General features: G+C 32.9%; 1 protein-coding gene across 1 annotated transcript in view; it reads left to right on the top strand.

Moving 5' to 3' along the window:
- RNF217 (ring finger protein 217) overlaps nucleotides 1–14,525 on the top strand; it is a 139,525-nt gene that overhangs the window by 112,274 nt on the left and 12,726 nt on the right. The window contains exon 4 of the mRNA XM_074309949.1: nucleotides 11,931–12,132. Coding sequence (XP_074166050.1) covers nucleotides 11,931–12,132 — 202 coding nt within the window. The remainder of the gene's footprint in view (nucleotides 1–11,930; nucleotides 12,133–14,525) is intronic.

Here is a 14,525-nt window from a genome sequence, read left to right as displayed (position 1 = left end):
CCCCTTCTGAGGATAAGCCCAAGTCAGCCATTCTTTATTCTCTTTCTTGTTTTGTTTTAGCATTTCCTGATTTCTACACCATCCCTCAGAATCTCATCTTCATTCCCACTTCTCAGCTCTTTTTTGTATGTTATCTTCTAATAGAAAAAACAGCAACTATTTTTTATCCTCATATTTGAATTCCCCAAGGTTTAGGACAGTACCTAGACTTGTAGAGTAAGCTCTTAATAAAAGTTAATTGCCTTGTCTTCTCTATTTATACCATATTGCTTTCAAGGAAGGAAAAAAAGGGGGTTTGCTTTACATAGGGCCATATACACAACCATATTTTACAATAAGGCATTTAGGGATATCTTCACTTATTTAATTATTAAAAGTCTACCTTGGGTAGTGCATTGTACTGTGCCCTGTAGGAGATATAATGAATTCTTACCTTTAAAACTATTTGTTTTTATATTATCTTTATCATCTTGAATACCAGAATAGATTTTATTCATTAATAAATTTATTTCTTAAGCAATAGTGAGTTATTGAGGGTTTTTGAGTAAGGAAGGGACAGGAGGCAAACTATTTTAGAAGATAGATATGACTGAGATAATTTAGAATAAATTGAGACTGGAACAAAAGAGGTTGCTTTAGGAAATTATTACAATAGTTTTGGAATTAATAATTATGGCATGACCTATAGTCATGACAGTGGGATTGAAAAGAAGATGATGAGTTCCAAAAACACTGCATGTATGAAATCCATGGAATGTGACAACTGTCCAAATTTGAAGCAGCTTGCTAGCACAGAAACAAGAAAATACAGGTAGAAGAACAAGCAAATGGGAATCGGATTACATTCTCTGGAGCATAGTACATATAGGGAGAATGGTGAATACAGAGAATTAGAAGGAATATTGTTAATAGGGAATTTATTATCAAAACATCAGTTACTGTCTTTGTTTAAAAAAAAAAACAAGAAAGAAAGAAAGACAGCAAAGGCAATGGTCAATTCTTGTCTTCTTGCCCTTCAGAAGTTTAAGATGAAGCAATGACAAATGACAGGAACTATTACTCTGGACGTAATTCCTGACTAATAAAGAGAAATTTGTTGACAAAGTAGAAATGAAAGTAAACTTAAGAGGAAATGTTCTTGCCATATGAAATTTCTATTAGAAAAAGAAGGGAAAATCCAGGCCTTTTTGATGCTAAGAACCTGAAAAAAGATAAAGAATGTTTGGGGTTCATTGAGATAACAAGTGACCAGTAAAATCACTACTCAAAAGTGATGGGTATACTCAAGAATGAAATAATGAAGATGAAAATGAATGCTCTAATGATAAAAAAAATTAAGTAACCCAAGCATATCATATTTGGCTACATAAGTAAGGTATTAACCAACTCATTTTTAAAATATAAAAATAAAGTAAATGTGAGGAAGAAAGGAAGGAAACAGACATTTATTAAATATGTACTATATGTTAGGCATGAGCTAAGCTAGAGCAGGTAACTGCAGACATATAATATCTTTCAAGAATATCAATATTGCTTTAATCAAGAGTGAATTGAGTTTTGTTAATGAATGCTAAAAATAAAAAGATTTTCTAAAAATATGTAATAAATTCAACTCAGTTCAGAAAGCACTTATTTAGAAGCTACTCTGACCAAATGAAATAATATAAAGTACATGGCAGACCTTAAAGTGCTAGATAAATGTTAGCCATAATTAGTATAATGTACTATGGACTGGGGATACAGACACAGTAATGAAAACAAATAATAGTGAGCATTGACATAGCTTTGCCAGTTTGAAAACTGCCTTGCAAATATTATTTTATTTGATTCTCACAACAACTCAGATAAATAGATGTTATTGCTACTCACATTTTACAAAAGAGCAAACAGGCAGTTAATTTCCTAGCCAGCGTGAGCCTGGATCAGAACTAGCATTTTTCCTTTGTATTCCATCCACAGTAGCTGCTAGAGACTTCATGGACTTACACTCTGGGGTATGGAGGGGAATGGGGTGAGGGGCAGAATAGATCAGAAAGGCCTTATGAAACAACTTATACCTAAATGGATCCTAAAGCAAGTCTGGGAATGCTGGGGATGATGAGGAAAAGCATTTCAGGAACAAGGGGCCTTCTTGGTTTTCCTTTTGCCTAATTTGTTTTATTCTCTGAGTCTCCTCAGTCTCCTTTAGGCCAGATCTTCTCATTAAACCATAACATTGGTAAATTCCAAATTATCATCTATGCAAATGATTCTCAGATCTCTTTATCTAACTCTAACCTCTTCCTGGCCTCCAGTCTTACATCTCCAACTGCCTATAAATCACCTCAAACTTGATGGCTCATAGATATCTTAAACTCAACATGTCCAATAATTATATTCATTTTTCTCTTTAGAATCTCCTATCTTCTTCACTTTCACTGTTTTTGTTGAGGATGCTCTCAGTTATCCAGTACCACAGTCTACATAACATCCTTGACTCCATACTTTGACCTTCTATATGTAATCTGTAGCTGAGTTCTATTAATTTTCTCCTCTGATACTGTCCTTAGTGGAGGATGTTATCACTGCATACTTGAAATGCTATAATACTTTCTGGTCAGTTTCCTTTTTTCCAGTCCCTCCCTAATCCAGTCCATCTTTCACTTATTTATTTATGCATTTATTTATTTATCTATTTATCTATCTATCTATCTATCTATTTATTTATTTATTTATTTGTTTATTGTTTATTGTTTATTTATTTATTTATTTTTGAGGCTGGGGTTAAGTGACTTGCCCAGGGTCACACAGCTAGAAAGTGTTATGTGTCTGAGACCAGATTTGAACTCAGGTCCTCCTGAATTCAGGGCTGATGCTCTATCCACTGTGCCACCTAGCTGCCCCCCTTCACTTATTTATTAAAGTCGTCTTCCTGAAATATATGTCTGACAATTTAATAAACTCCACTTACTTGTTCCTTACTACTTCTAAGATCAAATATAACCTCTTATTTGGCTTTAAAAGCCTTATAACATCGTAGTCCCTTTTCACATTTCTAGTCCTGAGCCAGTGACATTGACCTCCTTGGTCTTCCACACAGAAAACATTCTCAGCTCCATGGGTTTTTACTGATGTTCCCTCATGTCTAGAATGCTATCCCTCCTTGTCTCTACCTCTTGACTTGCCTGGCTTTCTTCAAGTCTCACCTAAAATTTCACCTATTGCAAAAAGCCTTTCCTAGCCCCCCATAATATTACTACTTTCCCTTTGAGATTTCTTTTAAGTTTTCCTTTACATATCTTGCTTCTACAGAGTTGTTTACATGAGATTCCCTCCATTAGATTGTAAGCTTCTTGAGGACAGGGATTTTGATTTTTTTTTGCCTTTTTATCCTAAGCACCTAAAGTACTTGATATGAAAAAAGTCTGGGAAAATATTCTAGAGCTTGATTATGAAGGGTTTAAATTCAGGGGAAGGGAAGGAGAATAGAAGGTCAAAGAAATTACAGGACTATTTCAGGTAAAGGAAATAAAAAAAAAAGATGAGAAAAACTTTTTGTTGCCAAATTATGCTTCATTTGTTTTCTCCATAAAGGAGAATGAAATAAAGAAAAATATTTTTAAAAAATTTCCTATTGTCATATTTTATTTTAATAATAGTTTTATTTCTAAAAACATCCCTCTCTCCTTAACTAGAAAGCCATCTCCTGTAGTAAAGAATAGGGCAGCTAGGTGACTTGGAATTTGGTTGGAATCCTGGGCCTAGAGGCAAATGACTCATCTTCTTAAAACAAACAAACAAACAAACAAATAAATAAAAGATGACTCAGTTTTTTTTCTTTTTGTTGAGTATATATTTTAAAAATTTTTATTAAAGCTTTTTATTTTAAAAACATATGCATAATTTTCAACATTCACCTTTGCAAAACCTTGTGTTCCAAAAGTTTTCTCTCCTTTCTCCCATCCCCTCCCCTAGACAACAAGTAACTGAAAATATGTTAAATATGTGCAATTCTTCTATACATATTTCCACAATTACCATGCCACACAAGAAAAATCAAATCATAAAGGAAAAAAATTAGAAAAAACAAAAACATATTGCAAGCAAACAACAACAAAAAGTAAAAATACTCTGTGTGATCCACACAGTCCCCACAGTACTCTCTAGCTACAAATAGTTTTCTCCATCACAAGACCAATAGAACTGGTTTGAATCACCTCATTGTTGAAAAGAGACATGGATGACTCAGTTTTAAATGCCCCAGTGAGATCAGCACAATATCTTGGACATGGTGGGTACTCAATGATTGATTGAAGGAATGAATAAATGATATTTTATAAAATAGTAAAGTATCTTAATGCTACTAAGGTAATGCTTACCTTAAATTGGGAATAATCATAGCACCTACCCTTTAATGAGATAATATGGTAAAGCACTTTACAAACCTTGAAGTGTTACATAAACAATAGCTGTTATTTTGTAATATTTGTTAGTAGCAAACACAAAATAGTCTATAAACATTTCTTTTGTTAGAAGGCCACTGTATGGTAGTAATTCATTTTAGTAGTAATACTTATGGGTAGTAAGTATTAAAGTAATTAATTAAACTTAGAATTTGCTTGTGATCTCTGGATCCTTCCTGCTAGTTTTTTTTTTTTTCTTTTTTTTTTTTTGAGGCTGGGGTTAAGTGACTTGCCCAGGGTCACACAGCTAGGAAGTGTTAAATGTCTGAGACCAGACTTGAACTCGGGTCCTCCTGAATACAAGGCTGGTGCTCTATCCACTGCGCCACCTAGCTGCCCCTTCCTTCCTGCTAGTTAATCTTGGACCATATACAATGAGAAGTAGATGATGATGATGTTTTGCATAGTAAATTGAGTGTTAGGAATGGAATTGGTAGGACCTGGCCTAGCATTTTGCTGCTGTTGTTGATAATGATGATGATGTTGTTTTATTTGTATGAGCCATCTTTATAAGCTGAAATCTGGCCTCTTACTTACTAGCTGTATAATCCTAAGCAAGTCACTTAAGTTTCCTTATTTGTAAAATAGGTTAGAGAAGGAAATAGCAAATTACTTCATTGTCCAGAAAATCCCAAATGTATCACTTAATTGGACATGACTGAACAACAGCAAAATATTAAAGAATAAAAGAGAAGGAAAGTTAAGCAAAATTAACCAATATCTAAACTGAATTGACAAATTTCCAGTGTTCTATATTCCTAGTTACCCACCTCTGCAAATTAAGGAGAGATACAAAAAATAAAATATCTAAATCTATTGACATGCAATTGAGGTGATAAGTAGAGATGTAAAGAAGTAGATTGATACATCACATCCAGGAATAATGGATATGATCTTGGTTCTTGGTTCCAGAATGAGGAGTTAAGGATTAAGGTTATAAAAAAAGTAAAGTAAAATAAAGCAGGAATTCTCCTGACTGGTGAACTATCTCTCTGAAACACTATTTTAGGTATGCTTTATTTAACTTTACTCTGGGACTGTTGGGTAGAACTCAATTTAATTCACCAGTATTCTTTAAACAGCTGCTAGATGCTTATGGCTGTGGATTGAACACAAGTGGAAAGTCACAAACTAAAGTAGCTGACATCTGTGTAGAGCTTTAATATTTGCAAGATCTTTACATATTTTATCTAATTTTATTAACACAATAATCCTATGATATAGACACATAGGAATCCTCTTTCACAGTTGAGGGAATAAGAGTCAAAGAAGTTAGAAGATTTGCTGGAGCTAATAAATGTGGGAAGTAGAATTTAAGTCTATATCTTCCCTGTTTTTAAATCTGCTGTTCTTACATCCATCTTGTCGTCTAAAAGGGAGGGTAAAGATACAGTATGTGCATTAATAGGGCTGATGCAAAATGGAGTATAATCTGAGCAAAGGAGAGCCAAAAAAAAGGTGATAGAAAAATTTTGAGAGATAAAGAGATTTATTAGTTCTGTTGGAGGGAAAAGAGTTTCAGAAGACTTTATGGATAAACTGACACTTAAGCTGTACTTAGAGTTAAGGAACTTTTCAACAGAAAAAAATAAGTGATGGGCTTGTGTATTCCAAAAATCAGGGATGGAGTAAGCAAATGTATAGAAAGGGAAGAGGCCAGGAAAAATAGGGAGTTTGAAGAGTCAGACTGTACAAAGGGGAGTTTTAAGAGGGAAGAAAGAATGGATGGATTGTGGCAAATTGTGAAGAAGATTGTGTGTTTGAATACCAGGATCAAACTTTTTTTTTTTTTTTTTTTTTTTTTTTTTGCTGAGGCAATTGGGGTTAAGTGGCTTGCTGAGGGTCACATAGCTAGGAGGTATTAAGTGTCTGAGGCCAGATTTGAACTCAGGTCCTCCTGACTTCAGGGCTGGTGCTCTAATCCACTGTGCCATCTAGATACCCCAGGGTCAAAGTTTTAAACATTATTCTATAGCAATGGGGAACCACTGAAAGTGTTTAAGTATAGTAATAATATGATTATGGCTGTGACTAGAAAGCAACATAGAAAACAGACTTGAAGACAAGAAGAACTGTGTTCAAGTCCTGTTTAATCACTCACTAGCCATATAATCTAGTCTCTTACAGCCTTGGTTTCCTCATCTGTAAAGTGGGAATGATTAAAGTGTCTACTTCTTACGAGTGTTATGGAATCACATAAAATAATTATATAAAATTTGGAAAAAACTAAAGTATTATACAAATGGTAACCAGAATCATAATTGCCTATTTTTGCACTTGAGATTAATAGCATAAAATGTCCTCTAAAATTTTTTTTTTAGAATTTTTTTCCCACAGTATATATGCATGAGTAATTTTTTTTTTATATTATTCATTTTTCCAAATTATCCCCCCCCTCCCTCCACTCCTTCCCTCCAATGACAGGCAATCCCATACATTTTATATGTGTTACAGTATAACCTAGATACAATATATGTGTGTAAATACTATTTTCTTGTTGCACATTAAGTATTAGATTCCGAAGGTATAAGTAACCTGGGTAGATAGACAGTAGTGCTAACAATTTACATTCACTTCCCAGTGTTCCTTCTCTGGGTGTAGTTGTTTCTGTCCATCATTGATCAACTGGAAGTGAGTTGGATCTTCTTTATGTTGAAGATATCCACTTCCATCAGAATACCTCTTCATACAGCATTGAAGTGTACAGCGATCTTCTGGTTCTATTCATTTCACTCAGCATCAGTTGATGTAAGTCTCTCCAGGCCTCTCTATATTCCTCCTGCTGGTCATTTCTTACAGAACAATAGTATTCCATAACCTTCATATACCATAATTTACCCAACCATTCTCCAATTGATGGACATCCATTCATCTTCCAGTTTCTAGCTACAACAAAAAAAGCTGCCACAAACATTTTGGCACATACCTGTCCCTTTCCCGTCTTTAAGATCTCTTTGGGATATAAGCCCAATAGCAGCAATGCTGGGTCAAAGGGTATGCACAGTTTGATAAATTTTTGGGCATAGTTCCAAATTGCTCTCCAGAATGGCTGGATTCTTTCACAACTCCACCAACAATGTATCAGTGTCCTAGTTCTCTAAAATGTTCTAATGGAGATGGAGTTTGAACTGACTGGCTAGCAAGGCAGGCAAGTAGACCTAGAAATTCACCTAAGCTATTGTGTGTTTGGATAAGCCATCTTATACTTTCCTATTTTAATGAAGTATTCTTGATAACTAGATGCTAAGCTCAGTTGTTTCAAGACTGCTAAATAACTGCTAGTATTGTCAGGAACCTGGCTCTCTCCCATATTTAATTGTTCTGGGGAAAATTTTTTTTGTATTGTTCTAGTTATAGATTTATGATAACCGCCCTCATTACTATGACTTATACTTATGTATTTATTATTCATAATTAGTTCTGTGCATTCAGATATATTCTAATATATGAGATCTATACTTAAATATATGTAATCAAGTATTATTAGATACTCATACATACTTCTACCATAAGAAAATAATTTTTGCTAAGTGGTAGAGATATGATTTTTAAGGTAATAGAAGAATATGTTTCCACAATTTTCCATTTTGGATATTTTAATGAAATATTCTGGTGGAATAACTGGTAGTTACGTGTGTAGAAATTATAAGTGAGCTCACAAGAATTGATGAACTCACCAAAAAAACATAAAAAAAAAAAAAAAGAATAAAATCTGGGACAGAACCCTAGGTACCATCACTATTTATGTATATTTTGTATTCCCCTGTGAAGTATGCAATCATTGAAAGGGATATTTCCTTTTTTTCTTTTGTATTGCTAGTACTCAGCACATTGCCTTCTTGAACATGATAAGTACTTAATAAATACATGTACTCAATTGAATTTAACAGATGAAATTAATAAAGAGTTCTCAAAACAGTTAAGAAAACCAGGAAAGAATAGCAAAAGAGGACATAATGGATAGAGAAGTAATTTTGAATCTGAAAGACTTAAATGCCTAAATATCTAAATGTTCAAGTCACCCTTGACACATAGTAATTATGCAAGCCTGAATAAGTTACTTAGCCTCTTATTAGTGAGAATACTAGCTTTTTTAAGACTATATGGTAGAGAGTTAATTATCTACATTGGCAGAAGGAGTTTCTCACAAGAAGTCCTTCTAACAAGAAAATCACAGGTTTGTAACAAAAACAAAAACAAAAAAACCCAAACAAACATCAAGAATAAAGAAAGTAATAGTTCTGCCATACCCTACTCTGACCATATGTGGGATACCATGTTCATTTTATTTCAGGATAGTAGTTAATCACAATTCCAGAGAGCCAATAAATTTCTTAACTAAGAGATGATATGCTTAACATGCAGACTGAGACAAATATTTTTGGACATGGTCAATGCAGGAATTTGACTTGTTTGATTATATATTTATCATAAAGATTTTTTGTTATTAGTGTTGTTTTCAATTGTGAGGGGAAGCTAGAAGGAAAGAAAATAAAGGCTTGTTAATTGAAAAAAATAATCAATATTTTAAAAATCATGTATCATTGATGATGTTATTAATCACAATTATATTTTTCTACAAATTGATATTGTATCTGTCTACAAGAAATTTCTTTTCACACAAATAATGTCATAAGTAGTAATAGTGCTCCCAAAACATGTTTTTGATAACTCAGGGAACATTTTATTCACCTTTATTTAATTGAATCTAGCATATTCAAAATACAGTAAATGTTTTATGTTCAAATATATCACTTATTGAAAATTTCAATTTATCATATATACACATATACATACATGCATATATATGTATATCTTCATTCCTAAGTTTTTCTGTTTATAAAAATTTACAGTTTTTATTTTTGAAACTAATTTTTTATATTGTACTTACCAAAATGAATAATATTGAAAAAGTAGGAATTGTCAAAAATATTCAATAATTTTATCCATTGTCCCATGCCCTTGCCCTCATTTGTAAAACTTTACTTTAAGAAAGACTATTTTATCTTTACATTCCCAGATTCTGCCAAAATGTTTTACATTAATAAATATTTGTTGAATTAAACATCCACAGTTTCCTTGCCAATAGAGAGAACATATAGAACATAGAATTTATTACTGAATCTTAGAATTGGAATAATTCTTAATGGAGTCATTTAATTTCATACTTGAAGCATGACTTTCATTCAGATTATCCCTTAAAATTTTCCAAGTCTAGCAAATTTAACAACATATAATTATCTAATTTGTTATGAAAAATAGGATAACAGTTATACAATACTATTTCCTCCCTCCCTCCCCCAGAACTAACACTTTTTTCAATCTTCTCCTTCACACTGGTCTTAGATGGAGAAAATGCCTTGCACTCTCAACCCCATTCTTTATTATTTTCACAAACAAATGTTTGTCATCCCTGTCTGTTCCCTCTCTGTCATCCCTGCTGCCAACAAAAATATTAGCTCTCATTTTAAAAAACAAACACCAAAAAAAACACCTTTTACTTGATCCTACCATCCCCATTGGTCATTGTCCCATACTTTGTTACTATTATTCTTCCTCCCTTCTTCTCATCTCAGTTTAGTCTAAACTCCTTTCAGTCTGACTTTTCAGCTTATCATTCAGTTGAAATTGTCTTCTCCAAAGTTACCACTGACTTCTTAATTTTAAAATATTATAACCTTTTCCTCAAATAACATCTTTCTTGATGCTCTCTCTGCAAATCTTGACACTATTGATCATCTTATCCTCCTGGTTTACTCTTTCCTCTCTAGGTTTTTGTGACACTGTTCTCATCCTTCCTGTATATTCCATTCCTTTTGTGTCTGCTTTGCTGATTTATCATCTGTGTAGTACCCACTAAATCTAGGTGTCCTCCAAAGATGTGATGGAGTCAATGCCTAACAGTTTGTAAAGGTCAAATGTTAAATTTTCAGTGTGAACATTTATTGCTCAGACATCAGCAAATTCAACAGATAAGAGCTTGATCTATTGTTTTGTTGGTTTCTGGACTTAAAATTATGGAGAATTTGTTAATGATGCATATTAATCTTAAAAGTTTGTGTGAGTATACATTTTTTTTAAAGAGCTGATAAAGATTTATCAGCACGTTCCTGGCCTGTTTTCTTATTCCCCTTTTTTACTCTCCAAGATTATGCCCTAGGTTTCCTTCTCTTCTCTTTATATACTGTCTTCTTTACTGATTTCAACAGTTTCTTTAAGATCAATTATCTCCACACAGATCTAATTTATCCTGTTTATCCTATGCAAATGTCCAAATGTCTTGTAAACATCTCAAACTCAACTTATCCAAAAGAGAACTCATATTTTTGCTTTCTTCTTTCCAACTTCCCTGTTACTCTTCCAGGAACCACCTTCACTTGCACTCTTCACACTTATTCAATCCCTTATTGGATCTTGATATTTGTTTCTACCTCCACAACTTCTTTTGCTAATGTGTCCTTCTCTCCATACTCATGAAATCACAAGGCCCTCATCACATCCCACCTGGATTATTGCAATTGTCTCCTAACAGAACTCTCTGCCTCTAGTATGTCTCTGAAGTATGAATTTCATTCTGATCATCCCCTTAAAATAATGCCACAGTCCATTACCCTTTCAACTGCCAAGATGGTTTTCTAAGGTACAAGTCTGACCATGTCATTCCCTACTTGAAAAATTTCTGTGGTTCCTTTTCTGATAAACCATTAGCAGCATTTAAAGTTTATCATAACCTGATAACTTCCTAATTTTCCAGTCTTTTAATATTATATTCCCTTCTATAGTACTTATAACTAGTTATGCTAGCCTACTTGCAAAGAAAACAACCCTGTCTCCCCAACTTTCTGGCTATCCTCCATGTTTGGCTGCCTCATATGTTCCTTTAGCTTCCTACTTTCTTTCAAGGCTTAGTAAAATTTTACCTTCTTCAGGAGACCTTTGTTAACCCTCCTTTATGCTACTGCCTTACCTTCTGGGATTGCTTTCCATTTGCTATTTACCTGATTATTTATATGTTGTTTCCTCCATTATAAAGCAAATACCTTGAGGTCTAGGACTGGCTTTTACCTTTTTTTTACATCCCTAATATAATACCTGGAACTTAGTAAGAATTTAATCAATCTTTGTTGACTGATGGACTTACTTGAAATATAAAATTTTTTTGAAAATTAAACTCTCTGGACAATGATACATCTTTGGCTAGGGTTGATTTTTAACATGCATGCATACACATATACATATGTATATGTATACATAAATATAAGTATATATATTTACATATAAAAGAGAAAAACTGCTTGAGACTTTGACAGTAAATGAGTAAAAAACTTATTGATGGATGCTTTTTGTATCTATAAACTTAGTTAATTTTTTTCCTTACTAGAAAAAAATTATTAAATTAATTAATTAAAAATTTTTTAAATTTTAATTTAATCAGTAATTTAATTTTTTTTTCTCCTTTCTTTCTTTACTCTTATTTTGCTGATAAAGATCCACATCCAGAGAACAGAAGGATGTGACCACATGACTTGTTCACAATGTAACACTAATTTTTGTTACCGCTGTGGGGAGAGATATCGCCAGCTCCGCTTCTTTGGAGATCACACATCAAACCTCAGTATATTTGGATGCAAATATCGCTACCTCCCTGAGAGACCGCATTTAAGGAGATTAGTGCGAGGCTCAGTATGTGGTAAGTATATAATATGATTTTTCAGAATTTTACCACATGAAAAAAAAGTACTTTAAATATTAATTTCAAACTTGTGGGCTAGAGAATGAAATGGAAATGCAACTTAATTTATATAATTTTCTTTGTTATCCATATCTCCATTATTTCAGTTAGACTATTTTCTCTTTCATACACACAAAACAAGTAGTTATTTGAAATCAATACTTCACATAATTTCATTTCTTAAGTGCTAACCTTGTGAACTTTTCTTTTTAGCATCATTTGAATGAACTAATGTATTTCAGAAAGTAAGGTGACTTTCATGGGGAAAGAAAGTGACTCCTTAAAAGCTCTAATTGGGTTTTTTTTTTCCTTTTTTTTTGAGGCTGGGGTTAAGTGACTTGCCCAGGGTCACACAGCTAGGAAGTGTTAAGTGTCTGAGACCAGATTTGAACTCGGGTCCTCCTGAATTCAGGGCTGGTGCTCTATCCACTGCGCCACCTAGCTGCCCCCAATTGGGTTTTATAATCAGAATTTTATCTCTGTTGCATTTCTTTTATGTTTTTCTCTTAACAGTTGCTATCAGATTTTATTTTCACACCACTTTTATTCAATGGTCATTGCTTTAAAAAATTTTTTTTAAAAAAAGAGAATTTTTGCTTTTATTGAAAAGAGGTTCTTCTTCCAAATCTATAAATCAAATACAGGCTATTTTAAGAATATTTTAGAACTTTTTTATGGGACTTTTATGTAGTGTTCCTAAAATCCTAAGAGATGTTTTCTTTGACATTGCCCCTATCTTTCTAATTTTATGATGCAAGCTTTTTTTTTTCTTTTTTTTTAAACCAATTACATTGTTTTCATAATACAGACTTTTATCATTGGGATATAGATTTATTTGTAGAATCCATTTCTGGACAACTTATATCTTCAAAGATTGTATATTTCGAAGATGCAGGAGAATCTCAGAATTGGTAGAAATCTCCAAGATATATTTCTTCCTTTTCACATGCTTCATCTCTATCTTATAGTTCTACCAAATTATTGTTTCACAGGACAACCATAGTGTGATTTTCTTAGTCACATGCAGATGGGTTTGTCTTTTTAAATAGGCAATTTCTATGTTTGGGAAAACCTATTCAAAGCCTTCCTTAGCCTTATATTGCAACAAAAGTCCATTAAAATTTGTGCATTTCTATTTTTTTAATTGAGTACCCTCAGTGTGCTTTTCAGAAAGCAAAGTATAAAAAAAGATGCAAGCAACAAACTAGACTACTCCCATTTAGCTTATTCATTATCCAGTTTTTATTCTCTCAAGTGGTAAAGAAACAATATTGCTGAAGGGAGAGTAAATTTTCTGCTCTATCTAATTGAGATTAGTTTTCTGAAGGATATAGGTGTGGAGATGAAATTTCAATAAAGGATGACTCATGAGATGAATTATAAAAAGAGGAAAATGTTTGCAAGAATCAAGAGAAAGTCAATGACATATCACTAAAGAGCCAAATTGCACGATATGGGTATATTTGAGAACCATATAGGAAATAGTCCTAGAATTTCTAAATTAGAACAAATGTCAGAGATTATCTAATCTATGAATTTGAATAATCTATGAATATGAATCATATATTTATTTTCACTGACCCCTTTTCTGCCAATTTAGCATTTCCTTCAATTGTGAATATAACAAATAATTATTATAAGAAGGTTTCCTTAGGCTTAGACCACCAAACAGATCCAAACACATAAAAAGATTAAGAACTTCTAGTCTGTTTCAACACTACTCTGAAGCCTAAATGCCTTCTATACTATTTAAAAATAAATGATTATCAAATCTGTACTCTTAAAATCTCCAGGGTTTGAAACCACTCATTCCTAGAGAATCTTGCTTCATTTCAGGCACATTTGCTCTCCAATCTATCCTATCTCCTATTGTTAAATTAATCTTGCTAAAATACCACTTTTATCCTATCACTTCTCTGCTCCAGAGTTTGTGGTGACTTCCTATTATATATGAAATCAATTCCAAATTCCCCACTTGACTCTGAGACACCTCTACAATCTGACCTTATGTTAATCTTTTGCCACTATAAAAACAGATCCTTTATTGCTATTGGGCTGACCTACTTACTGTGCCTCAAAGACAAGATTGTTATGGTAAAAGAATACTGTAAACTTTAAAATGCTATGTAGATATGATTATAGTAATTGCTGCTGATATAATTTTTATATCTCTGCTTTGTTCATGGTATTTCCCTTTGCTGAAATAGTCTGTTCTCTTTGAAAGCTTTTCTAATTTTATCAATTCTTCTTTCAAATAACTAAAGCCAGGAGCAGTGAAGCGATGTAGTACATAGAGCATCAGTCCTGAAATTAAGAGGACCTGAGTTCAAATTTGATCACTGACATCAGCT

This window comes from Sminthopsis crassicaudata, chromosome 4, assembly GCF_048593235.1.
Source record: "Sminthopsis crassicaudata isolate SCR6 chromosome 4, ASM4859323v1, whole genome shotgun sequence".
In the NCBI taxonomy this organism is placed as follows: domain Eukaryota; kingdom Metazoa; phylum Chordata; class Mammalia; order Dasyuromorphia; family Dasyuridae; genus Sminthopsis; species Sminthopsis crassicaudata.
The sequence above is the reverse complement of the archived record's forward strand: the minus strand, read 5'-3'. Positions and strand labels throughout refer to the sequence as shown.